Source organism: Martes martes, assembly GCF_963455335.1.
Source record: "Martes martes genome assembly, chromosome: 8".
Taxonomy (NCBI): domain Eukaryota; kingdom Metazoa; phylum Chordata; class Mammalia; order Carnivora; family Mustelidae; genus Martes; species Martes martes.
In genome coordinates, this window is record NC_137895.1 from 246052 (window position 1) to 271214 (window position 25163).

Below are 25163 nucleotides of genomic sequence, written 5' to 3' on the forward strand. Positions count from 1 at the left end.
GCCCCGGGCCAGGCGGGGCGAATCTAAAGCAGGGCGGGTGACGGCCACTGTCCGGGACAGGTCCAGGCCGGGGTCAAGTTGGGAGGCCGAGAAGTGGGAGCCAGACACGGAGACAGGCACTTGGGCAATACAGACACGGGGCAGGGGGTTGGACACGAAAGGGAGAAACCGGATCCCGTCGGGACAAGTGCACCTGCCGCAGAGACACGGACGCAGGACGGCGGCAGGTGCCCGCTGTCTCGCACCCCGCAGGCCCGGAGCGATGGGGCCACAGGGAGTCAGGGCCTTCCAGGCCCCCCCACCCCCGCCAGACCCCGGGCAACTCCCGGAGCTGATCCGCCTGAACGAGACAGGCCGCCTCAACTAGGGGGCCATCTGGGGGTTGATGCGCGCTGTGGACGGGAGCGCGCAGGGCGCGCACCTGGTGCGCGGGAAATTCTGGACGCCTCTGACCCCAAGATCCGCCCCAGAGACCGCCTGCCCCTGGGGCCCCACCGCTGTCAGTGACCCCAGGATAACCCACCGCTTTGGGAACACCCCCGTCGTGTTGATTACACCACAGTATCCTATGCCTCGGGGCGATGCTAATGGCCGGGCCACTGCAAGGCATGGGTCTGGAGAAGACAGTGGCGCTGACCCAGGCCCTGGCCAAGTCTGGGCAGCAGCTCACAGAGAACTATTCCACAGGGCGAGTGGGCGACAAGGTCAGCCCAGTCTTCTTACCCGCCCTAGCTGCCTGTGGACTGCAAGGTTAGAAGATGCCTCCTCTCCAGACCAGAACGTCTGACCTCAAAGAGGTCAGCAACCCACAGGCAGTTTCTAATTTCAAGCCTGGCCTAGACAGAGTCCCCAAAGGCAGACCCCCCGCCCCAGGCTTCTCAGCCCCAGAACAGAACTTAGGTTCCCCCTCCCCATCAGCCCCCATAACAGGACCAAGTTATCCAGCTCCTTGGGTACCCCAGTCAGGATTCCCAAAGCAAGAGCTGGGTACTCCTCTCCCTTGGTTCCCCAGACTTGAGCCCTCAGGATAATCCTCCTCATCACTCCCCATACCAAGTCAGGACAATTTCTTTTGCATTCCCTCTCCACCAGCTGCACATCCACCACAGCTGTTAACTCCAGCTGAAGTCCTAACCAGGGAAAGTAAGGGGAGTAGCTGTGCAGGTGTCTTCAACACCACTACCCAGCAGGTACCAATGACCAACAGATGTGGTCTGGAGTTAAGAGGGGGGCACAACTTGGATAAACGGGAGTCATTTCTGGATTCACTGCCATCCAGAGCTCAGAGCAGGTACAGATGGGCTGACTGCTCACTGATCTAGGTTATTGATAGTAATACGAGCCAGAATCTCTAAAGGATCACTGATAGGTCTTTCATCAGCGTTGGATATCAATCAAAGTTATTTATGGGTCATTGATGATCACTGAACTTTGGTTTTCAGAAAAACTCCAATTGGGGTCACTAATAGGGACTTCATCAAAATCACTGATCAATCAATGATCAATCATTAATGGGCCATAGGATATTGGTCAATATCCCTGATGGGTCAAACCAGTCATTAATGAGGACTTATCAGAGTTGTTGGTAAGTCTCTGGTCATGGTCTTGGACACTCTTCATGGTTGCTGATGACAGCATCAGTGCAGGGGTCACTGAAGGTCACTGGGATTCTTGATGCAGGGGAGTTTGGCCCAATATAAGGGCTGCTGGAGGGAGCGGGCTGCTGTCCTGTGGGTCACAACAGGAGGCTGGTTCCTGTGGATGGACTCCTGTATGAAGCCAGAGGTGTCAGCCACCGTTAACAGCTGGCTAGTCATTCCAGGTAGCCTGCCCCCAGGCTCTGGGTCTACCTCCTGCGTATTAAAGACGCCTGACCTCTGACCGCACAAAGTCCAGATTCCCAACAGGGGACCATGGGACCTCCCCCTAAACAGGTGATCTGAACCAACCCCAGGGTCGGTGTTGCGTCATCACAAGAAGCCTAACCGCTGGGGCCCCTGGCTGGCTCAGTTGACAGAGCATGCAACTCTTGATATCCGGGTGGTGATTTCAAGCCCCATATTGAGTGTAGAGATTATTTTAAAAACCAAATCAAGATGCCTGACCACCAAATCAAGAAAGTGACCTGACTGAGGCTCCCCCTCCATAGGGAACTTGGTCCTCAATGTTTAGGGTCCTTAACTCTTCATAACTGACCCAAGAGTCAGCATTCCCCACATCTCCCAGGAAGCTCCAGGCTCCTTACCACCTCCAGCCCCCTCTGCCTTCCCCCACAGCCTACATCCTCCGTCAGAAGATGGTGGAGAAGGGAGCCCGGGTGGCTCAGGCCCCTGGGTCCCGAGATCAAGCCCCACGTCGGGCTCCCTGCTGGGGGGTGGGGGCGGCGCCTGCATCTCCCTCTCCCACTCGCCCTGCTTCTGTTTCCTCTCTCCCTATCAAATGGATGATAACTTAAAAAAATAAAAACAAAAATGGCGGAGACCCCATCCGCTCTGGTGGTGGACCTGAAGTTTGGAGCGGCAAGTATTCCCTAGCCACGCCCAGGAGCTGGCAAGAGCGCTGGTGAGCACCTGCGCCTCCTGGACACTGTGTGGCCTGCCTGGGTGGGTCTCCTGATGCGAGCTCAAGCGCTCCTTCCTAACTCCGGCAGTTAGGTCCCACTGCCCTTCGGGGCCTGGACGACCGCTCAGCCCCAGGACCGCTCCAAGCGGAAGCTCGGGCGCAGAGCCTGGACCTGGGCCTGGCCCGAGACCCACACTCCGGGACCCTCGCGCCCGGGAGCAAGAGGAGTTCCACGCGCCCGCGGACGGAGGGCCCCGGGAGACCTCCGTCCCTCCCCACCAAACCCGGCCCCTTCCCTTCTCTGGGTTGCCATGCCCTTTCCTTCCCGACCCCTGGCCCTGGCCACTCTCCTTGCTGAGTCCCGGATTCTGCCCCCCGCCCCGGGCCCCAGGCCCTCCCGCCCTCCCCCAGGGCCTCCCTGGTCCCCCGCCGCGACGCCTGAGGCGGGCTCCGCGGAGATTGTCCGGGGGCAGCCGCGCCGGGGATCCGCTCCGGCGGCGGTGGGCGCCGATCCCCGCCCCTCCTGGCGCCCGGTGGCCTGCAGGGGACGTCGTGCCCTCGGACCGCGAGCCCTGCGCCGACCGACACACAGCAGTAAGGCGGGAGGGCGCGAAGCCGGGTCCGTGCCCGGCGCGCGGGCGGCGGGAGAGGGGCTGGAAGGGCGCGAGCCCCGAAGCTTCCGAGAGAAGGGCGGCCGCAGCCGCAGGGAGCTGGGAGGGGCGGGGCCGGGGATGAAGCCCCGCCTTGTTCTGCACTTGGCCTCAGGCGGCACCGGCCACCTTTTGCGCACGCGCACGGGGCGGGGGGGAGGGGGCACCTCGCGCCCGCCTGCGCCTGCGCCAGGCCCTTGACGCATGCGCGCTGGTGGCGAGCGTGCCGGTAGCGCAGGAGCTTGGGGACCCCGACTGTGCTTCGTGGTCGACCCCGCGGCGGCGACTACCTCGCAGAGGGCGGGACTGTCCCCTGACTCGCGATACAGACGCCAGGTCCCAGAGAGCCTGGGTCGTGGCCGGTGCGTGGCCCCTGCCGGTGTCCGCTTTCTGAACTTCCCGCTCGACAAGACAGCTGCGCGTCCCGGAGGGCGCCCAGGAGGAGGGGCCCAGGAAGTATCCAGAGGCCGCCTTCGCTTGCCGGACACATCCCGGGCACAGCTTAGAGTGCGTTACGTAGAGGAGGAAGCTGGCGGGCAGAGCCCGTGGGACGTGCGGAAGGTCGTCCAGCCCCGCGCTCAAGCCACCGGCCGTGGCCGAGACCAGACGCACAGGAATCCCCCGGAGGGTCTTTTCAGCAGCTGAACAGGTGAGGGGGAGTCCTAGATGTCCACCTCGCAGACTTTCCAGGGTTCCTGCGAGAAAGGCAGGGAGCACACCGAATTCGGTGTCGGATCCCGGCTGCGAAGAGGGTAGGCTTGTGCCAAGTCGAGACCTCGCTTCTCCCCCGGGTGAGAGCACCAGGAAAGCTGCACGTGGAAGGGACGCCCTGTGGGCGGACTGGTGTGGGTGCGCAGGGTCGCTGCTGAGCGCGGGGTGGGCAGGCCGCAGGAGGGCTGGAGGAGTCCGTCCTTGGAGGCTGAAACCAGACTCACCCGCCTCCTTTCAAGAAATGGGGATTTATTGCAAACAGGCGCACATGCTCAGGAACTCAGGCAAGGCATGCACTTGGAACGCTTTCAGTCACCTGAGACGGCGAGGTGCAGGAGTGCCTCCCAGGCCACACAGAGCGGCGGGCGCAGAACCGGGGCTCAGCGAGGGAGGACAGGCGTCACAGGCATGGGCACTGGGGGACACCTAAGCTGGGGCTGTGCTTTACCTGTAGCACTTCTATGCTCTGTGGAGCACTAAGGAGCAGGGGCAGTGCACTCGACTGTGGGCTTGGTCCGTCAGACAGTGGCAAGTCTCCCCAGAGCCACGGGGGGTTGACTCAGGGCTGAGGCCACTACAGGTTCCTGACCCCTGTGCTCTCTTCCAGGATCATCAGGCCCATGCTGCTGCTGGTTTCGGCACCCAAGGCTTGGCACAGGCTCTCTCGGCTCAAGCCCCCAGGCCTTCTCTGGCCCCGGGGAGACAAGGTCCTACACGTGGGGTACCGGCGCCTGTCAGTGCAGGCCCCTGGAGAGCAGAGCAGGCAGAGCCAGCCCCAGGGCCCTAGGTTTCGGACCAGGCTGCTGATCACTGCTTTGTTTGGGGCTGGGTTGGGCGGGGCCTGGCTGGCTGCGAGGGCTGAGAAGGAGCAGCGGAGGCAGCAACAGCGGACAGAGGCCCTGCGCCAGGCAGCCGTGGGCCAGGGCGACTTCAGCCTGCTAGACCACCGCGGACAGGCTCGCTGCAAGGCCGACTTCCGGGGTCAGTGGGTACTGCTGTACTTTGGGTTCACTCACTGCCCCGACATCTGCCCAGACGAGCTGGAGAAGCTGGTGCAGGTGGTTGAGCAGCTGGAGGCCGAGCCTGGCCTGCCCCCCGTGCAGCCTGTCTTCATCACCGTGGACCCTGAACGGGACACCGCCGCAGCCATGGCCCGTTACGTGCAGGACTTCCACCCGCGGCTGCTGGGCCTGACTGGTTCCGCTGAGCAGGTAGCCCAGGTGACCCGCAGCTACCGCGTGTACTACAGCGCTGGCCCTAAGGACGAGGACCAGGATTACATCGTGGATCACTCCATCGCCATCTACCTGCTCAGCCCCGATGGCCTCTTCACAGACTACTATGGCCGGGCCAAATCCGCACAGCAGATCGCGGACAGTGTCCGGCGCCACATGGCTGCCTTCCGCAGTGTCCTACACTGAGCCAGGTCATTAAAGAGGGTGTGATGAAGCTGTGTGCCTGTCATCTGTCCCAGGAGGCCAAGGCAGAAAGGGCTCAGGACCTGGTCACTTGCCGAGGGGTTAGGGCACAGGCAGCCCTTTCCCTGCACAGAGCAGGAGTTTAAGTTCCTTTAAGGGTTAGGTGGGGTGGCAACACCATTTTATTCGGCTGGGCCAGCCAGGAAAGAAGGGTAGAGTGAGCAGACTGCATGCCCAGCACCCAGGAGGGATGGACCTCCAGAGCCCACCCCTCAGCCTCAATGCTCCGCACTCAGGGCTGGGCCATGGAGGGGGCAGCGTAGGTCTGGAAGCGCTTGTGGGCCCGTTGGTGTGTGAGGAGTCTCAGGGACATGGTGTCCACGGCCGCCTCCAGCCCCGGCTGCTGGGTGATCTCCACCGTGTGGTCGTTGGCCTGTAGGGATGAGGCGTCAGCGGCGTCGGGGACCACTTCCCTCCCAGGCTCCCCAGGCCACTCACCAGCTGCAGGGATGCCAGCATTGAACGACACACCTCGAAGGCAGGCTGGCCAGCTACTAGCTCCGCAAAGGGACACCACTGGTTGAGCTGGCTGAACCTGGACACTACCTGGTCCCCGTAAGTATGGATGTCAAAGGGCACGTGCTGTTCCTGTAAGGAGAAGGGGCACGGTCCTGGGGCAAAACCAAGGCGGGCAGCAGGGGAGTCCCCACTTCTCAGCCAGAACTTGGCCCAGCCCCTCACCTGCTCTTGGAGCAGGGGCTGGATAGTATCCTCCCAGTCCCTGATGCGCTGGCTCAGCTCCGTTTCCTGGACGAACTTCTGAGAGGTGGCGATGAAGAGCTCCTAGGGGAGACCAGGGAGCTGCCGCCTTCTGTGCAGGGGCCCCCCACCCAGCAACCCGCCAGCTCTCACTCAGACTCACCACATTCCTTCGGACCAGCTCCTCATAGCTCAGGGATGCTGGCATGGCCTCTGCGTCTGCAGAAGAGGCAACCAGGAGCTGATACGGCCATGGGCTATACCCTTCCTCCCTCTCACGGCCCCCGGGCCAGCAGGCCCCGCTCAGACCTACCCAGGTCAGCAGCTTCCCCAGGCTTTGCCTCCTGCGGCTCTGCATACTCCTCAGGCTCGAGAAAGTCATCTGCTGGTAGACAGAGAAGCCCCCGCAGGAGGCAGGTTTGCTGGCAGTGGATGCTGAACCCCCCCACCCTGGCCCATCCCAGTAGGCTCCCACCTGCTGTCCCCAGATCCTCCAGGGAATCCTCCAGCTGGTCCTCCATAGGCCACAGCCCTTCCTCAGGCCTCGGCAGCCACCGCTCAGTCATCTGTGCAGAGAGCACCTATGAGGGGCACTGCTGTCCCCACTAGGGGCCACGTGGGGTCCAGACAGAGGCCACCACTGACCTCCCTCCTCTGCAGCTCCCGGAGAGTCTCCAACTGCTCCTTCACATGCTTCCAGTACAGGACCTCCATGTCTGCACACAAAGATCGTGAGAGGGGCTCCCATGTCCTGCCCAGTCACTCCCAGTCCACCTAGAGCCTTGGGCAGCCCCCAGGCCAAGGGGAGGCAGGCAAAATACGGCACAGAACCACTGTTCCTCAGAAGGGTGCGCTCACAACTCTGACCTCACCTGCAAAGGATGGGCCCTTTCGCCGGGGCCTCCTGCTGTCGGCATGGTCAGCATCTTCAAGAAAATTTGGTCAGCGGAAACCAAGCCAAGTTCCGGCAGGCTATACCTGGACCCTCCCGCCCTGGCCCAGGCCCAGCCCCGCCCCCGCCACCACTCACAGGCAGCCAGGTACCACTGGTGGAAGTCCTGCAGCTTGGCGGCGCCCTTCCTCTTACGCTTCTGTCCTGGAACCTCCTCCACGCAGGGGGGCACGGAGAAAGGCCTACCTGGGGGCATGAGCACAGCTTGGGGCCCTGGGGCAGGCTACAGCACCCACACGCTCCAGGAGCAACTGCACCAGGGAGCACAGTCCCCACCAGGCTCCTAACGGGTACAGAGCCCACCCTCACCAACCACGGGTGCTCCAGAGAGCCCGTCCACAGATGCCCAGGGGAGGTGTCCCTCTACCCGATTACCTTTCTTTTTTTTTTTTTTTTTTAAAGAATTTATTTGTTCATTTGACAGAGATCACAAGTAGGCAGAGAGGCAGGCAGAGAGAGAGAGGAGGAAGCAGGCTCCCCGCCAAGCAGAGAGCCCCATGCAGGACTCGATCCCAGGACCCTGAGATCATGACCTGAGCCAAAGGCAGAGGCCCAACCCACTGGGCCACCCAGGCGCCCCCGATTACCTTTCTTGAAAGGCTTAGAGTCCAGGGAGTCAAAGGGGTCCAGGCTTTGCCAGGGGTCTGGAGTCTCCTGAGCACAGAGCACAAGCAAACACTGCGGGGGGCACTGGCGATGCCTACCCTCCCTCAAAAGCCCAGACACTGAGTGCAGTGACAGCCAGAGAAGGGCTAGCCACATTCAATCGAGAACCCAAGGGTGACACACCAGGGAGGGAGGTGCCCCAGAGCGGCAGAAGAGGTGACTTTTTAATTTCTGGAGAAAGGAAGATTCCTCACAAGAGAGCCAGCAGGGGTGAGGGCAGGGGAGCCTCAGCACCACCTCCCTGGCAGGGGGGTCTGAGCCCCACTACCCCTCACCTTCACCAGGGACGCCGGCTGCCGTCGCTCCCGTAGCACACACCGACCAGGCTGGGCAGCGCTCTGCAAAGAAACAGCCCACGGATCCGTCTCTCCCCCTCCTCCACCCAAGGCTCAGGCAACCCAGCAGCTGTGCTCTGGGGCCAGACGTCAAGAACCCTGTAGGGACCCTCTGAGGGCAAACAAAACTCTAGGAAACATTTTAGAACATATAAACTAGTAAACTAGTGGTCATGAGGTACTTCTATTTTTCTTTAAGAAAAAAATAAGATAAACGTGATACATCTACCAATCAAAATGAACAAATATTAACATTTTCTCCTCTGTGCATCAGAGTTTCTCAGCTCTAGGCTGAAACACAAAGCTGACCCTGGGGGGTGGAAGGAAGCTACCAAAGCCTTGGAGCCCATTCCCTCCTGCAAGCCTGACCTCGAGGAGTCAGCTTTGGAAACCAGCTGCCGTCCTCGGTGGGAGCTACGGACACCACGGGGCTTGGACCCTGAAGCCCAGCTCCTTCCCGAGGAGCCGCAGCTGCTCTGCTCAGGAAGAGGGACAACGTGATCAGCACTGCCCTAAAGGGCTGGGTGCAAAGCCAGGCCGAAGGCTGTCTGGAAGGTGCACCCACAGCCCCGGTGTACACGGACCAGACGGAAGGAACAGAGTGCTACGGGCCTGCGGGCAAAGCCCACAGCGCTGCCTATCCCCTCTAAGTGTGGGCAAGCTTGCCCGGCTGATGGCTCGAGCTCTGCAGGCCTCAGTCAGGGTCCTACCTGCTGCGGGCTCCTGGGTTCCTGGGGCTCCTGAGGGGCCTCGGGGGCTGTGGCCTCAGGGAGCTCTGCTGCCTCCTCTGCGCCCTCATCCTCACCACCACCTCCAGGCATTGGGCCTTCTGGAGAGGCACCTGAGCAGGGGAGGAAGACACCAGACAGGAGGTGGGAGGCCGCCCTTGGCCAACACCCAGGAGAACCTGCGAGGCCCTTCCCTCACTGAGCCTCATTCATCAGACCCAGAGAAAGGAGCCGGGCACTTCCCACTCTTCTCGTCATGCCCCTCTGTTCTGTTAGGCTCCTTCTATTTTTAGCAATTTTCCTCCTGAAATGCTGCCATCTGTGCTTGCCCAGAGAGGAGGGGTAGATCCAAACCTCACAGGCCCAAGAATGGTCAGAGGGCAGTCATGAGACCAAGACTGCACAGTGGGCCAAGGTGGGGAGGGAGGCCGAGGCCTGGGCACAAAGAGGCCAGGCTTCCTTGCTCCCCACACCTCACCCCTGGGGTAGCTGAGCAGAGCCCCGTGCAGAGCCCCATGCCCCCCACCTCCACCCCCACTGCAAGTCCACCACGTCCTCTCTTCTCACCGGACTCCTGGGAGACACCGAGCACAGGGACAGGACTGCACGCAGCAACTTCCACTGGCTGCTCTTCAGCCCTCTCAGCCTCTGGGAACGATGGGAGATGGGACAGGGTCAGCCCTCGCCCTCCCCCAGGAGGTCCCTCCCAAGGACTGGGCAGGGAGAGCAGAGACCTGGCACAGGACTCGGGCACCCCGGGGCTGGGCCAGCTATGGCCAAAGCCAGGACAAAGGGGAACTGCACCAACAGAACCATCTTCAGCGCAGGTGCCTGAGGAGGGAGGTGGGACCAGAGCCGGCAGGCACAGGCCCAGGGGACCCTTCCTTCCCAAGCCCCCACATCCAAGCCCTCACCCTTCTGGTTCCTCGGCAGCAGTGTCTCCATTGGGGAGATGCCGACCGGCTCCAACATGAAGGCTCCCCTGGGGTGGGGGGTGCATGTATTCATCCTAAAATCCTTCCGGCTGGCTAGGACCTCCCCCTGACAGCTGTGCAGGCAGAAACAGAGCCACTGCAGAGACCCTTTCCACTGGGCCCTCTCCCCTTATCTGACTCCCCACCGCCAGGCTCAGGCCCGTACCTGTACAGGGGGCTGACGTTCTTCTCCATCTCATGAGGGGCCACAAGGGCCATGGGCAGGAGAGGGACAATGAGGACCTCCTGCATGGAGGCCAAGAGTGGGTGAGCCCCAGGTCCCGGGGGCTCCAGGTGGGGAACCCATGTGGGAGGACGCCTTCCCACAGCCCCTGCACTCACACGGAGGGGCAGGTCAGTCCTCAGATCCACGTTAGCACGCGAGTCAGGGAGGTCATCCAGCGACAGGAACTGTGGGGAGACAGAGCTCAGGAGCAGCGCTGGGCAAGTGTGCAGAGGGCAGTGGCCAGGCACCCAAGAACTCTCACCTGGTCCTCCACCTCCTGGGGAGCCGTGGAGCTGGTGTCCCCACTGGCCCCATTTTCCCGCACGGAGGAGAGCTGCTTGGCCCGCCTGAGAGAGAATCAATGCGCGCACGTCTGGGAGGCTGCACGGGCCCCCCCCCGAGCCGCATGCGGGGCAGACACACAGGCCTCCACCTCTGGGCTCAGAGCAGTACTCACTTCTTGCCAGAGATGAAGTCGAGAGCCTGGTAGACCAGCGAGTAGAGGTACTCCACCTGGGGGCCAGAGGCAGCCCGTGAGGCGGGGAAAGAAAAGCCCGGCCCAGGTGTCCCAGGGCCCTCCGCAGAGCCCTTGCTGTGTACACACGCAGACAAGCCTGTACGCGGAAGAGCCAAAACCTCCAGCACAAGTCCTGCCAGTGTGGCCGCCAGAAAGACTTCTCAGTGCAACCGGTGTGTGTCCTCAGTTGTGGTCCTCTCCTCTTCCTCTGCCCCCACACTCCAAGCAGCCCTGCTTGCCTTCACGCCCCACACACTGGCCTGCGTGCAGCCCACTACCCATCTCCGTGCTGACCCTGCGGCACCCAGAGCTGGCTCCTTTCCCTCCCGCAGGTGTGGGCCACCGGTGCCCCACCTCCGGGAGCCCCAGCCACAACCTGTGGGACCCCACCACGATGGGGAGGCTCAGCATTTCTGAGATGCCGGCCAGCAGGGCGTGCACGTGGGCCACCTCTGGGCCACTCCTTCTGCAGTAACAGCGCCCAAGAGCACACACCACTCTCTCTTCTTGGTCCTGCCTTTCTTTTTTTTTTTTTTTTTCTGTTTTCCCACCAACAGATGTTCACCGCACATCGTTTATGTATGGGGCCCGGCACCAGGCACTGGACACAGTGGTGAGCACAATGGATGGCAGCCCCCCAACACATGGGCCCCGTTTATACATGAAATTTTTTAAGTGTTTGCCACATATATCTGTGTCCATGCTTCATCCCATCTGGCCCTTCTGAAGCAGGTATCAGAGCGGTTCCCATTTCAAAGGAGAACGAACTGGGAGAGATAAAGTCGCCGGGATCAGGGGTAGGTCCAGGATGTGCAGCCAGGGATGTGTGAGTCTCAGGCTGTGTGACCTAATCTGCACCCACTAGCTACATGTGGCTTTACCAATTTAAACTTAAGCTAATGAAGTTACTGAAACTCAAAATTCCTCCGTCACACTGGCCACACTTCAAGGGCTTGGCGCCATATGTCACTAGTACTCACCATTTTTGACGGCCCAGACCACAGAAGGGCTCCATCATTTCAGAAAGTCCTACTGGACGCTACCGACCCCCCACACCTTCCAGACTTCACTGTTAACACATCCCTGCACTTGCTCTACCACACACCCACGCATCTATCTGTCACCTCACATCTTGTGCAAAGCTGGCTGCAGACATTCCTTCTTAGGACAAATGCAGGACGTAGGAATCTGATTTAATGGGATTATCTAGGACCAAAACCAATGAGATATTAAACTGTTTTAATAACTTCTGCTGCCCAGAGGTAAATCCACTGGGTCCTATGCAAGTTAAGCCCAAATGTAGATCACTCACCCTTCCCTAGTTGGGACCCCGTTATACACGTCCAAACGCTTATCTCCTGTGCACCTTTTCTTTCTCCCACCCGCTAAACTGCCAATTCTGGATCAGGGCTGTCACCCACTTTTCTCTGCTCCTCCGCCAGGGTTGGCTGAGCACAGCTGGAGGAAACGCTTGCGAACAGCAGGAGGCACTGAGCCCCACCGGACGGCCCGCGCTCTCAGCCAGTCTTGTCTGCGTTCCCCTCAGGGGTACTCTGCTTTCACCGAATTTCACTCTCCAAATTTCCTACCCAGGAGCTGATTCTCAGTCACTGACTTTTATTCTGTTATGAAAATTGGGGCCTTAGGCAGGAACTCTCCAAACGCCTGTGTCCAACTTCTCTACATCAATACTGACTTCTCCCTCCAGACTCCTGAGACGGGGCCTAACAACCCACGGCCCTGACCCACTCCTGAACGATTTCTACCAGGATCGTATGTCATCTGCCACCCCACCCGCCCTCTCACGCTTCAGCTCTGTGGTGTTCAATCCTGGCTGTCACTAAGGACATTTTAAGAAATCCTGACACCTACCCGCTGCCCGGTGCTGTACCGCCAGGCCAGGCAGGGTCAGCTGGGTATGAGGTGCATTACGGCTGGGTGGAGGACCGTTGCTTTGCTGACTGCCCATCCTTGTCCCCCTCCCTGTAACCTCTCCTACAAGGGGTCATGTGGTGCCTTCTCACCTCTCCCCACCCCCCAGTCTCACCCTCCTCTCACTAAAACCCCTGGTGACCTTCCAATTACAGACCCACTACACACATGAAAACCTTTCCTGTGTGGGTCAATTCACTACATTCAACAATTTTGGTCTTTTTTTCTTTCCCTTTAAAATTCTATTCTCTACATCTCTGACTCCCAAACATTTTTTTAATTTGCCTTGCCCTGACTTCCTGCTGGTGGGCACTTCCCAAATACTGGTTTTTCTCAAGGTGTTCCCTTCATTCTGTCTTTTCCTCTTATTCTACAACAGTTTCTGGGCTTTGGGACTGACATTCTAGACTGGCTAACTCTTTGTTGCATGGGGCTCTTGTGTACACCGCCAGAGGGTTAGCATTAGCAGCAGGCCCTGCAAGTATAAATCCGAGCTTGTTCCTCAATTACAACCGTTCTGATTATAAGCCTAAGCTGGGTTATAAGGCAGTGAGAAACAGGGGAGACGGCAGGCACTGGTGAGGCAGGGAACAGACAGGGATGAGCCTGCCACCTGCCCCAGCATGACAGTGAACCTCAGTCCCATGAGACCAGCAGCCAGGCGGTGCCCACCTTCTTACTGTAGACACAGGCAGACCCCTGGATCAACAGCGCTGCCTCAATGAAGTTCATTGTGGTTTTCCCTTCGTCAAAAGAGATGCAGATTTGGTCCAGCTGCAAGACACAATACCAGGCATTGGGAAGCCAAAATCTGTGTATACTTCTCCCCACAGAGCCCACCCAGCACCCAGCCTGCAGGGCCTGGTCACCACAAGGTGCCCCTCAGAGCACTAGCTCTGCTTGGGGCTCTCTGGTTGTCTTTTTTTTTTTTAATTTTTGGAGGGGAGGGGCAGCGTTTTGGAAAAGGGGCCCCTGGAGTCTATCAGCCACAAACAGCTAGAGCTGCACAGCAGTTCCCTTCCGGAGGCCTGGCAGCGCACCACACTAAACCCATCCAAGTCAAGGCTGACTCGGATAGAATCAGGCAGGAAGACCCCTCACCCAGAGGGGAGGACAGACACAAATCACTGGGGTCTAAATCCTTTGAGCAGAAATTAAGGAAACAATTCCAAGTGAATCCTCTTCCTTCTTCTGCAACCGGACCCCCCTAAGACTCCCCTGAGCCCCGGCTCCTACCACCTCTTAAATGTCTGTGGTCCACAGACCATATGCCAACAATTCCCAAACCCATCTACAGCAGCACGTCCTCCTTTGCCACAGGACCGTGCTTAGAGCCACCCCAAGACGGTTAAATGTCCGCAAGCTTTTCATCTCCATACGCAACCCAGGGGCTCTCCACAACAGGGCCCCTCTCCTGCACGCCTCTCAGCAAACAGCACTCTGCAGCCCCGACACATTTTTCCAAGCTCTTCGCCTTTGCTTCCATCTGCCTGGCATACCGCTCCCGGATGCGCCAGCGTGAACACTCCCGCAGTGCAGCTCTCATGCCTGCGGCTTCTCCCTGCCCTGTTAGGGCCAATTCCAGCCTCCACCTCAGGGCCAGAAGCTAGTGTCCAACAAATGTCTGATGAACTGAGAAGTGCTGCCGTTGGAGCTGAGCCTGAAGACACTCCCCAGGCAGATGAAGGCAGCGGCCTTCTAGGAGGAGCACTGCTCCCACGAAGGCCGTCAGCAGACCTGGGATCCAACTAGTAAGGAAAATGAGTATTAGGCACACGTCCAAAATGCAGGGTGTGTTGGAGAGCAAGGTCAGACATTAGGCACTACGGGGGCCCAAAGAAGGGGGAGTCTGGGAGGACACCACCATGAAGCCACTTCTACTAATTCCTGATGGACAGAGCAAATTTTTCAGGTCACTGGAGGAACGTGCCAGTCTAAGAGAGTGCAGAGCGTTCTGGAAAAGTGAACGGGTTTCCCTGAAAGGACAGGATATGAAGGAGAGGGCAGCTGAGTCACCCAGGCCCTGAACTGCAGAAGCGGCCCTTTTCTTCTCAGGCTAGGCTCATCCACTTGCAGGACCTCACACTCCACCCGCATCTGAACAACTCCTAAATGCTCCAGGTTGGACCTCCCGTCTAAGCCTAAGCCTGTATGTCCAACGACCTTCTTCAAACACCATTTGGATTCATACTGGACAGGTCCACACTGAACCCTAGATACCCCCGCGACCACCATCCACGCATCTGCACATCTTCGCTCCTCCGTCTTCCCTCACTTCCCCCGTCAGCCCATGCCACGTTCCCTGACATTTCCACGCTCCAGCCTCACGCGCGTGCTCCTCTCCACGCTGGCCACCAGTCAGCCCCACCTCTTGCCGGGACCCCGGCGCGGGCCGCAGTCTTTCGCCCTTCACTCCCCTCCACCCTCCTCTTCACAAGCAGGTGCACGTCTGAAGACACGAGGCAGATGCCATCACTCCACTCAGAACCCCAATGGCTTTCTGCCCCTCTCAGGGAAAAAACCCAAATTCTACAGAGAGCCTCGCACGCTAACCGGCTTCCTCTCCAGTTGCCCACCCTCACCTACTCACTAGAGAGCGGTCACACTGTCCCTCTCCATGGTCGCCCATGGAGCCAAGCACTCCCCCACCTCAGAACCTTGGAACATTCTTCAGCTCTCTATGACTGGCCAACTCCTTTCACCCAAACTCCTCTTGGAGCCCTCAACGTTCCTTCTGAACCTCTCGTCAGTTTGTCTCTACACAAAGACACAGTGAGGAGGGGACCTCCACTCTGCCACCCGCTAGCTAGGACTTCGAGCCCCTCTCTTAAGCTCTCTATGGAACTAATACCTGTTCCAACTCGGCGTGCTTACTTCCTTAGGATCCATCCTCCCAGAAGGGGGAAGCAGGGACTACTGTTTCCTTGCCACTATTTTCTCAGAGTTTAACATGATTCTTGGCTACAACAGACACTCAACAACAATGAACAAATAAGCAGATGGAAAAGGATAGCAACGTAATACGATCTGTTAGAATTTTTTTAGAAAAGAACTTTCTGGTAGCTGCATGGAAAATGAAAAGAAGGGGGGCGCCTGGGTGGCTCAGTGGGTTAAAGCCTCTGCCTTCGGCTCGGGTCATGATCCCGGGGTCCTGGGATCGAGCCCCGCATCGGGCTCTCTGCTCGCTGGGGAGCCTGCTTCCTCCTCTCTCTCTCTGCCTCCCTCTCTGCCTACTTGTGATCTCTGTCTTTCAAATAAATAAATAAAATCTTTAAAAAAAAAAAAAAAGAAAATGAAAAGAAGGATAAAGACAAAAGTAGAAGCAGGGAAATCAGGACTTCAGAAGGCAGAGAAGGTCTGGAAGAGCAAACATAAGAAGCATGAAGCGGGGCGTGGCTGGCCGGCTCAGTTAGCAGAGTGTGCAAGTCTCCACCTCAGGGTTGTAACTTCAAGCCCCGCTCTGGGTATAGAGATTACTTAAAAATGATTAAAAAAACAAAATCTTTCGGTGGCCAGGGTGGCTCAGTGTCAGACTGAGTGCTGAGTGTCCGATTCTTGGCTTCAGCTCAGGTCATGAACTCAGGGTTGTAAGACTGAACCACTCATCGGGCTCCATACACTGAGTATAGAGTCTGCTTGAGATTCTCTCTCTCTCCCTCTGCCCCTCCTCCCTTTGTGTTCTCTCTCTGAAAAAAAAAATTTTAAAACTTAAATATTAAAAAATAAAAAATAAAAAAAATGTTTAGAAGGAAGGAGCTGACCAAGCTAGGAAGATTTACCAGGCATCACCAAGCAGCCTGCTCACTGTGGATACCTGAACCCGTAACAGCCCCACCCAGCACAATTCTCCAAATTCTTTTAGCAGCCTATGTGTCCAAGCAGAGGAGGCAGATCCACAGATCAAGCATTCATTCAACAAACACTTACTCTGTGTGTATCATGTGCCAGGCATTCTATTATGCAAAGGGAACAGAATGCACACACGGTTCCTGCCCTAACAGAATTGACATTCTAGAGTGGAAAGACCACAAACAAGCGAACAAGTTAAGGAATAACTGAGACACAGGACGATGTCCTGACGTACCGACGTAAAGAATACTGAGACGTAAAGGATGAAGGAATTAGTTGCAAAAAGAACTAAAGAAAGAATATTCCAGGGGCGCCTGGATGGCTCAGTCGTTAAGCGTCTGCCTTCGGCTCAGGTCATGATCCCAGGGTCCTGGGGTCAAGCCCCGCATCAGGCTCCCTGCTCAATGGGAAGCCTGCTTCTCCCTCTCCTGCTCCCCCTGCCGTGTCTCTCTCTGTCAAATAAATAAATAAAATCTTTAAAAAAAAGTACATCTAAAAAAAAAAAAGAAGAAGAAGAAAGAGTATTCCCCAGTGGGGGCAGAAATTATAAAGACCCTGGGTCAAGAATGAGCTCCGGGGCGCCTTAGAGCATGCGACTCTTGATCTCAGGGTTGTGAATTCAAGCCCCAGGCTGGGTATAGAGATTCCTTAAAAATAATAATAATAACAATAATAATAGTAAGTAAATTTCCTTATTAAAAAAAAAAAAAAAGAATGCGCTCCAGAGTTGCAGGCTGATTGGCTCGAAAAAACAGATGAAGAGAAGGCCAAGATGAGGCTAAAACAGTCAGCAAGTCCCGACTCAAACAAGGAGGTCTGTACTCTCTGCTGAGTGCAGCAGAAAGCCCCCGAGGGGTGTTAGAACACCACAGCAGCTGAGAGTCACACTTTCTACTGGATAGAGCATGAACTGGATGGGGCCAAAACAGCTGTAAAGAGCCTGGGAAGGAAGGTTTTACATGAATCTGAGGTAAAGAACAGATGAATTCAAGTGAAATCTGGGGGTGTAACAGACAGAATCCATGGGTGAACGGGGCGTGAAGCACAGGGTTTCAGCAGAGCAGCTCTTAGCTCTCACCTTCCATTGGTCAGCAGTGCTATTTACCCAGGCTCGGAAGACTGGGATTTAGGCAGGATATCCACTTTGTTGTTTCTTTTTTTTCCTAACATTTTATTTACATGAGAAAGGGCATGAGTGAGAGGTGGGGGGGATGCAGAGGGAGAGGGAGCAGACTCCCCACTGAGCAGGGAGCCTGATGCGGGGCTCATCCCAGGACCCTGAAATCCTGACCTGAGCCAAAGGCAGAAGCTTAATGGATTGAGCCACGCAGGCGCCCCAAGAGCTCTAAGCTAATGTATTAAATCTGAGATGCTTGCATGGAGCATCGAAGTAGAATGTCAAGAGTGACTGGACAGAAAATAAGTGCAGAGAAAAGATCTGGGATGGAGATATAAACTGAGAGTTATCCTCATACACCTAAAACTTAAAATCATGGAAGTAAGTGAGATGATTGTTTAGGGGAGATATGTAAGAAGCTGGCCCAGGGCTTGCCCAGAGGAGCTCAACATACAGAGAGTGGACAGCGGGAAAACAGTAAGCAAATGACTTGGGGAAAAATCAGAGCAGCTAAACCTGTTCCAAAAAGAGAGGGTGGAGCCCGACAAAAGCTGCTGGGCCGAGCAAGGTCACATTTCTAGCGCCCCTTGGATTTGGCAGGACGGACGTCACCGCTGATACCGACGAGCGCGGTCCAGACGGGCTGCGGAGGGAAAGCGATGTGCTCAAAGGCAGCCCGCAGCTCGTTCCGAGGCCTGCACACGGCTGTGCGGTACGAAGACAGACCACGTGCTGACGGTGGCTTGACACCGGCTGGAAAACTCACGGAGAAAAACCCCTCTTCACCCGCGATCCGGCTCTCTCTAACACGCAAACACGCACGGAGTTCTGCTCCCCTAGAGAAGAGGGCTGGTCGGCGCCCACCAACCCCATTTCTCGGCTCGCGCACAGGCAGCGACCTGGGACGACGACTCCAGACTAATTTCCAGAGGCCGAGGCGGAGCTGCGGAAAAGGAAAGCCACCAGCCCGAGCGCGAGCGCGGCCGGAGCGCGGGCACCACGGACAGAATCTGGAGGAGGCGGGGCGCGGCCGGCCCGCAGCCCCCGGCCGGCCGCGCCGCCCCGCCCCGCGGCCCCGCCCGCCCGCCCCGCGCCACTCCCCCGGGGCCGCGCTCACCTCCTCCAGATACTCGCCCAGCTGGGCCGCCACGTCCACCTCCCAGTTCTTAGTGAGGTCGCGGATGGGCTGCAGCAGGTGGGCGAAGCGCGCCTCCACGTCCTCCATGTCCGGGAGGGGCCGGGGCGGCCCGGGGACCGCAGGAGCGTCTTCCAGGGGAGCCAGCGTCCTCAGCCCGCCACTAGCTCTGGCGCCATTTTGCTGTTCCCGCCCAGGGAAAGGACGTCGCACGCGCCGCCGCGCGCACATCTATGACGCACGCGGCCCGGGCCGGGGAGGACGCCGCGGGCGCCGCGCGCCGCGCTGGAGGCGGGGCCGGGCGGGGGCGGGGCTTGCCGGCGCCGCCGCGGGCGCGTCTGCCGCTGGCCGCGTCTGCCGCTGGCCGCGTAGCGGACATGGCGGGCTCCCGGCGCCCGAGGCAGCTCTTCCTTCAGGGCGTGGCCGTCGTCTTCACGTTCGCCTTCGCGTCCCTCTACACGCAGATCCCGGGTGAGGGCGCGCCGCGGGGAAGGCCCCTGGCCCGCGCCCTGTGTGCGCTCCCGCCCCCGCCGACGCGACGCCGAGAGGGCGGGGTGCGGATGGAGTGAGGACCAGGCCTCGGAGCCCCCGGGGGCGGCTTGGGTCCGCGTCCTGCGGGCGGCGGGCGCTGGGCGAGGAGCGGGGGCGTGCCGCGGCCCGTTTCCCGTAGGCTCCGGGCTCAGACGGGGGGCCGGGGCAGAATCCTGAGCGCGGCGGGCCCAGACCAGGCGGGGCGGGTGGGAGAAAAGACAGGGAGCGGGACGAGGGGGGACCTCGGCCCCGCCGGGTGGGAGGACCTGGCCTGCGGAGTCTGGTTCGGAAGGGGCTGGGGATCCGCGGGTTCGCACCCGGTTGGCCCGAGTCTGCAGGTCCCGCAGTCTAGACCTCCGGAGGGGGGTCTGCAGGCCCCGCCTGGAGGGTGGGGGAGTCTGGCCTTGGGGGGCAGTGTCCCCGGCCCTGACGTGCCCTCCCACAGGCCTGTATGGTGCCGAGGGCATCCTGCCTGCGCGGAGGACGCTGAGACCACAGGGCAAGGGGCGCTGGCAGCAGCTGTGGGAGACGCCGACGCTGCTGTGGGAGGCTCCGCAGCTGGGGCTGGACACCTCGCAGGGTCTGGAGCTGCTGAGCCTGCTGGGCACCCTGCTGGCCCTGGGCGCCCTGCTGCTGCGCCGGCTGCGAAACGCCTTCGTCTACCTGCTGCTCTGGGCGGCCTACCTGTCGGCCTGCCAGGCAAGTGGGGGCTGCCTGCCGCCCCCATCCACCGCTGGGACCCGGGTCCCCAATTCAGTCCAGGCTCGTCCACCCTGCGCCTCACCCCTGCCTCTGCCTTGCCTGCCTCCGCAGACACACACCCCCTGCTCCCTGACAACCCTTCTCCCTGCAGGTGGGCCAGGTGTTTCTTTACTTCCAGTGGTGAGTGACTTCTGGGTGAGGGGCTGCAGGAGGTGGGGGCAGCGGGGCGGAATATGTTTGCCCCTCCAGGGAGGACCCTCCAAGGGGAACGGCCTTGATGGGGAGGGGCCCTTTGTGCTCTTCCTTCTCCCCACAGGGATTCCCTGCTGCTGGAGACTGGCTTCCTGGCGGTGCTGGTGGCCCCCCTGAGGCAGCCCCCCCACCATAAGCAGACTCCCCAGGGTGGGCTGGCAGGGACCTCGCCCCACGAAGGCCTCCCCTTCTGGCTCGTGCGCTGGCTGCTGTTTCGCCTCATGTTTGCCTCGGGTGTGGTCAAGCTGACCAGCCGTTGCCCCGCGTGGTGGGGGCTTACTGGTGAGGGTCCCATCCTGAATGTGGGGCAGCGTTGGGGGTGCTGCCTCACCCTGACCACCCGCTTATCACCTGCAGCCCTCACCTACCACTATGAAACACAGTGCCTGCCCACCCCTGCCTCCTGGTTTGCCCACCACCTGCCCGTCTGGCTACACAGACTCTCCGTGGTGGCCACGTTCCTCATCGAGATCGCGGTGCCCCCTCTCTTCTTCGCCCCTGTGCGCCGCCTGCGCTTGGCCGCTTTCTACTCCCAGGTTGGTGGGGGCCTCAGCCATCAGGAGGCTAGGACATGGCATTGCTCAGCACTGCCAGTGGGTCGTCGTCCCGTTGGAACCGGGGGGCTGCTGCAGGTGGTCTAGGAGGCCTCGTGAGCAGAAGCACGAGTCCGCAGAGGCAGGTGGGGAAGGGCTGCACGAGGCGTGCTGAGCTTGGGTTTTCTCCGGGTGATGGGGAGCCATGGAAGGTATGAGCAGGGAGCAGAGACCAGTTGGAGTGAGAGCGCAACAGGCGGGGGGTGATGAGTGAGGGACGGGACGCCTGCTGGGGAAACCCGGGCCTGGGTCGCAGAGGGCCTGAGAGAGGGCTCGGAAGGGCCACGGAGGGGGAGGCCCTGGAGCCCTCAGTGCAGATCTTCTCCCAGGTTTTGTTGCAAGTCCTGATTATCATCACTGGCAACTACAACTTCTTTAACCTGCTCACCTTGGTGCTCACCACCGCTCTTTTGGATGACGGGCATCTGACTGCCGAGTCTGGCAATAGCCACTGCCGAAAGAGACCCACATGTGAGTGTCAGCTTGTCCCAGGTAGCCAGGCGTTGTCAGCCCGACAGCCCACCAGCAAGTTTCCTTCCCTCCAACACCCCCCAAGTGAGCCCTGCTCTGGTTCCGCCCCAGCCGACCCGTGACTCTCTTGCTCGGCAGCCTGGCCCAGGGCGCTGCTGGCTGTGCTGTCTCTGCTGTTGGAATTTACCGTCTATGGGCTGCTGGCCTATGGCACCGTGCACTGCTTTGGCCTGGAAGTTGACTGGAAGCAGCATGCTGTCCACGCCAGAACCAGTGAGTGCCAGCTGGGGGGCCAGAGGACAGAGGCCGGACTGCCCCTCCTCACATCCAGAGGACAGGCCGGACCGCCCCTCCTCACATCCCTTTTTCTTTTGCAGCCTTTACCTTCCACCAGTTTTCCCAGTGGCTGAAGATGGTGACCCTGCCCACCGTGTGGCTGGGGGTGGCCTCCCTCGCCTGGGAACTGCTGACGGCCCTCTGGAGGTATGTGGTCTGGCGGGGTGGGGTAGAGCTGTGCAGGGCAGGCCTGACGGCACTTGGGTCCCCTGCCCCCCAGGTGGACCCAGGTGCGAGGGTGGCTGAGGAAGTTCTGCACTGCGGCCCAGCTGCTCGTCTTTGGCACTGCCACGGTGGCCTTGTTTGTGATCAGCCTGGTGGGTAGCCCTTGGGGAGGAGGGTGGGGGCTGCAGGGGCAGCGCTGAGCTTCTGCCCCCCTGCTGCAGGTACCATACTCCTACATCGAGCCCTCGAGCCATGGGCATCTCTGGAGCGGGGCACACCGGCTATTTGGGGCCGTGGAGCACCTGCAACTGGCAAACTCCTACGGCCTCTTCCGCCGGATGACCGGTCTCGGCGGGCGGCCCGAAGTGGTGCTGGAGGGCAGCTATGACGGGCACCACTGGACGGTAAGCCGTCCCCACGGACGGGGGCGGAGAGGGGGAGGCTCCGGTCCAGCCGCTAATGCTTACGTGCTCTGTGGGGCAGGAGATTGAGTTCATGTACAAGCCCGGGAATGTGAGTCGGCCGCCCCCAGTCGTGGTGCCCCACCAGCCCCGCCTCGATTGGCAGATGTGGTTCGCAGCCCTGGGCCCACACACTCACAGCCCCTGGTTCACGAGCCTCGTCCTGCGCCTGCTGCAGGGCAAGGACCCTGGTGAGGCCTGGTGGGGAGTTGCAGGGTGGGGGGCTCATGGGAAAGTGGGAGGGTCTAGGGGGAGCAGGGTGTGTGGGAAAGGGAGGCTGGGGCTGAGGGGCCACTGGCCGTGCTGAGCCCTGCTCCGTTGCAGTGGTCCGTCTCATCCAGAATGATGTGGCTAAGTACCCCTTCCACAAGCAGCCGCCCACCTACGTGCGGGCCCAGCGCTACAAGTACTGGTTCTCACAACCTGGGGAGCAGAGGTAAGGCCAGAGTGCTGCGTGGGGTGCTGGGGTCTGGGCTCAGGCACCCCCTGAGCACACTGCCCTGTTGCAGCCAGTGGTGGCGACGCCAGTGGGTGGAAGAATTCTTCCCACCAGTGTCCTTGGGGGACCCAACGCTGGACATGCTGCTCCGACAGTTTGGCCTCCAGGTGGGAAGGCGCAGGGGTTGGGGGGGGGGTAACCCTCCCCTACAGGCGTGGTCCCCGTGGACGTTCCTCAATCCTGCGCCCACAGGACAAGAGCCCACCCCGAGCCCGCGGCTCTGGCAACGCCCTGGCCCAGGCCCTCCGCTGGCTACGGAAACAGCTCTCTCCGCTGGAGGCCTCCACCCTGCTCTGGGGGCTCCTCGCCACAGTGGGGGCCATTAGGGTCATGCAGGCCCTGCTGGGGCCTCATTCCCTCCGCTCCTCCCCTCTGGCCAAGGAGGAGAAGCACAGGCCAGCCGCCAAGAAGGACTCTGGAGCTGCCAGCAGACAGGCCGCCCCAGCCCCTGACAACAGCAGCAGCAGCTCCCAGATTCCCAGGAGGAAAAAGTAGCTGCATTCTGCAGCCCCGTGTCCAGAGAGGGTCACACATCTCTGGCCTTCGGTGGCAGGACATAATCCAGCCAATGTGCCTTAGCGGACCGCCATGACAGATGCAGGTCAGGATGCTGTCTTCTCAGGCTGGTTTTGGCCGCCCTGCAGCTTGGAGGGCCCACTCACCCCAAGACACACGCCAACCCCAGCCTACCCCCTGGCCTTGACCCGCAAGACAGGCGTATGACCCGGCTCAGGGTCTTCCCCGGGACGTTGTAACCAGGGCTGTGGGAAGCCCTTTCCCCTCTTTAAGGAGCCAAGTCTGATGCCCCGACTCCCGTCCCTGCACAAGAGTGGGTGAGGCAGACCTGCTGAGGCAGCGCAGGAGGAGGAGGGAAGATCCTGAGATCCGGGAACCAATAAAGGTGCCTCTGTGCCCAACCTCGTGTGTGATGCCTGCTTTCCGCTTCACAGACCTGAGAACTGCGGCCCTTCGCTGCCTCTGGCGGGGGAGAGGCACAGGTACGGTCCTGCTGACAGCTGGCCTGGCTTCTAGGATGCCTTTGTTCTCTCCTTTCTAAATTCCCTCTGTAAGATAGGCGCAGGGGCATGGTCAGGCACAGCCTGACCGACCTGTCAGCACCACACACCAAGTCAGCGAGGTGGCCAGTGGTGGAATGTGAGCACCTGAGAACTCACCAGAACCTGGCTTCTTCCTTCTTTCCTCCCCCTGCTTCCTTGTCTCGAAATGGCTGAAGGGTCAGGCCCTGGACTTCCTTGGGCAGGACGGGCACCATGTTCAGGCCACTGGCCGAGTATGCTGTAGGGTGTGGGTAGGGAGGCAGGAAGGAGGAGGGAGAACCTGTCTGACCATCCAGGAAGAGGACCTGTGGCAGCAGGCGTTGAGGGCACTGCTCCGGTTTCTGTTGGGGTTCAGTGGTCAGTCGGGAGGTCCCTGCCCTCTGGGAACTTGTACACCCACCTCCCCTGCCCCGACTGTCCTCAGCACTCACCTCTCAGGCTCTGATCCCATGGACCCCCAGTCGACCCCCCATGCACTCGGCTACCTTGACCAACTGAAACAGCTCTGAGCTCAGTCTCTGCACACAGCCACGCACGGCTCACACAGACCTGCGACCAAAGCTTCCGGGCGCCTTCCTGGGGGCTCCTACATGCGCACTCGGCCAGCTGTGAGTTGACTTCTGGTTTAAGACCGTTGTGTGTTTAAAATTCAAAATTGTGTTCTTTTCCTCCAGGCTTTTATTTCACATATCAAAGCATATTCTTTTACGAATGTCGAAGATTAGTTCACTGCAGAGAATATTTTTTGAAAAAACACAGAAAGCAAAATAAGAGCAAAGCAAAACAAGTTCTCGTTCTCCCACTTTAAACACACACGCACTCTCACAAGCATACCAATGTTGGTCTTGTTCTGTGGAACTGAATTTATACTGTATTGGAAGTTTTTGAATCTTGTAATTTTATTATTTTTATGTTGTATACGAGTGACTGAATGGCTATTTCACCTATAATTTTCTCTAGATTCTTAAGGTTTTCTTGTTTACATTTTCCTTTTTAATCTAGCTGAAATGGATCTGGCCATAATGTGGAACCCAAGAACAGTTTTTTTCCCATGCAGCCAAAATTTTCAGTACTGTTTGTTGAATAATGAACCTGTTTCTCATTGATTTTTGAATCTTCTATTGTAGAATGACATCATGTGTATTATTTCAAGGCTAGGTCTTTGGTTCTTTCTTTAGGCTTTTAAATTCAGGTTGTGAATTTCTTGGGTTTTTTCTTGTTTCCTGCAACTTTTTTTTTTTAAGATTTTATTTATTTGAGAGAGAGAGAGCACACGTGTACGTGCAGGGGGAGGGGCAGAGGGACAAGCAGGCTCCCTGCTGAGCACAAAGCCCGACATGGGGCTCAATCCCAGGACCCTGAGATCATGATCTGAACTGAAATCAAGATTCAAAAAGTCTTAACCAACTGAGCCACCCAGGCACCCTGAGTATTCGAGTTGATTTTGGCTCAGGTCGTGATCTCAGGGTCCTGGGATCGAGCCCGCCATTAGACTCCGTGCTTAGTGGAGCCTGCGTGAGATTCTCCCTTCCTCTCCCTCCACTCTGTGCCCCCTGCACGGTCA

At 59.1% G+C, this 25163-nt stretch overlaps 3 protein-coding genes across 4 annotated transcripts; 2 read left to right on the top strand and 1 right to left on the bottom strand.

The window, feature by feature from the left end:
• The first annotated feature begins 3727 nt into the window (after nt 1–3727).
• On the top strand, nt 3728–5496 carry SCO2 (synthesis of cytochrome C oxidase 2). Its single transcript, XM_080812283.1, is given in 3 exon segments — nt 3728–3861; nt 4531–5338; nt 5340–5496. Coding segments are annotated over 2 exon segments (813 nt in total). The 5' UTR covers nt 3728–3861; nt 4531–4543; the 3' UTR covers nt 5358–5496.
• Nucleotides 5497–5505: 9 nt separating this feature from the next.
• Nucleotides 5506–18760, bottom strand: NCAPH2 (non-SMC condensin II complex subunit H2). Of its 2 annotated transcripts, none has more exons than XM_080812282.1 (20): nt 18514–18760; nt 13103–13204; nt 10439–10494; nt 10244–10328; nt 10098–10166; nt 9922–10001; nt 9696–9829; nt 9349–9429; nt 8764–8894; nt 7994–8056; nt 7640–7706; nt 7131–7238; nt 6973–7026; nt 6746–6816; nt 6576–6666; nt 6414–6482; nt 6264–6319; nt 6083–6184; nt 5840–5989; nt 5506–5774 (listed from the first exon to the last, which is right to left on the bottom strand). In XM_080812282.1, exons 1-20 carry the CDS (start codon nt 18619–18621, stop codon nt 5634–5636), a joined length of 1818 nt encoding a protein of 605 aa, XP_080668408.1. In that variant the 5' UTR covers nt 18622–18760; the 3' UTR covers nt 5506–5633. The 2 variants fall into 2 exon arrangements, with proteins under 2 accessions (XP_080668408.1, XP_080668407.1); XM_080812281.1 differs by having other exon boundaries at nt 6414–6485.
• Nucleotides 18761–18855: 95 nt separating this feature from the next.
• On the top strand, nt 18856–23456 carry LMF2 (lipase maturation factor 2). Its single transcript, XM_080812481.1, has 14 exons — nt 18856–19002; nt 19508–19761; nt 19916–19944; nt 20081–20298; nt 20374–20552; nt 20939–21080; nt 21219–21353; nt 21458–21563; nt 21637–21733; nt 21803–21985; nt 22065–22233; nt 22367–22478; nt 22552–22648; nt 22734–23456. Exons 1-14 carry the CDS (start codon nt 18909–18911, stop codon nt 23034–23036), a joined length of 2118 nt encoding a protein of 705 aa, XP_080668607.1. The 5' UTR covers nt 18856–18908; the 3' UTR covers nt 23037–23456.
• The last annotated feature ends 1707 nt before the right edge of the window (nt 23457–25163 follow it).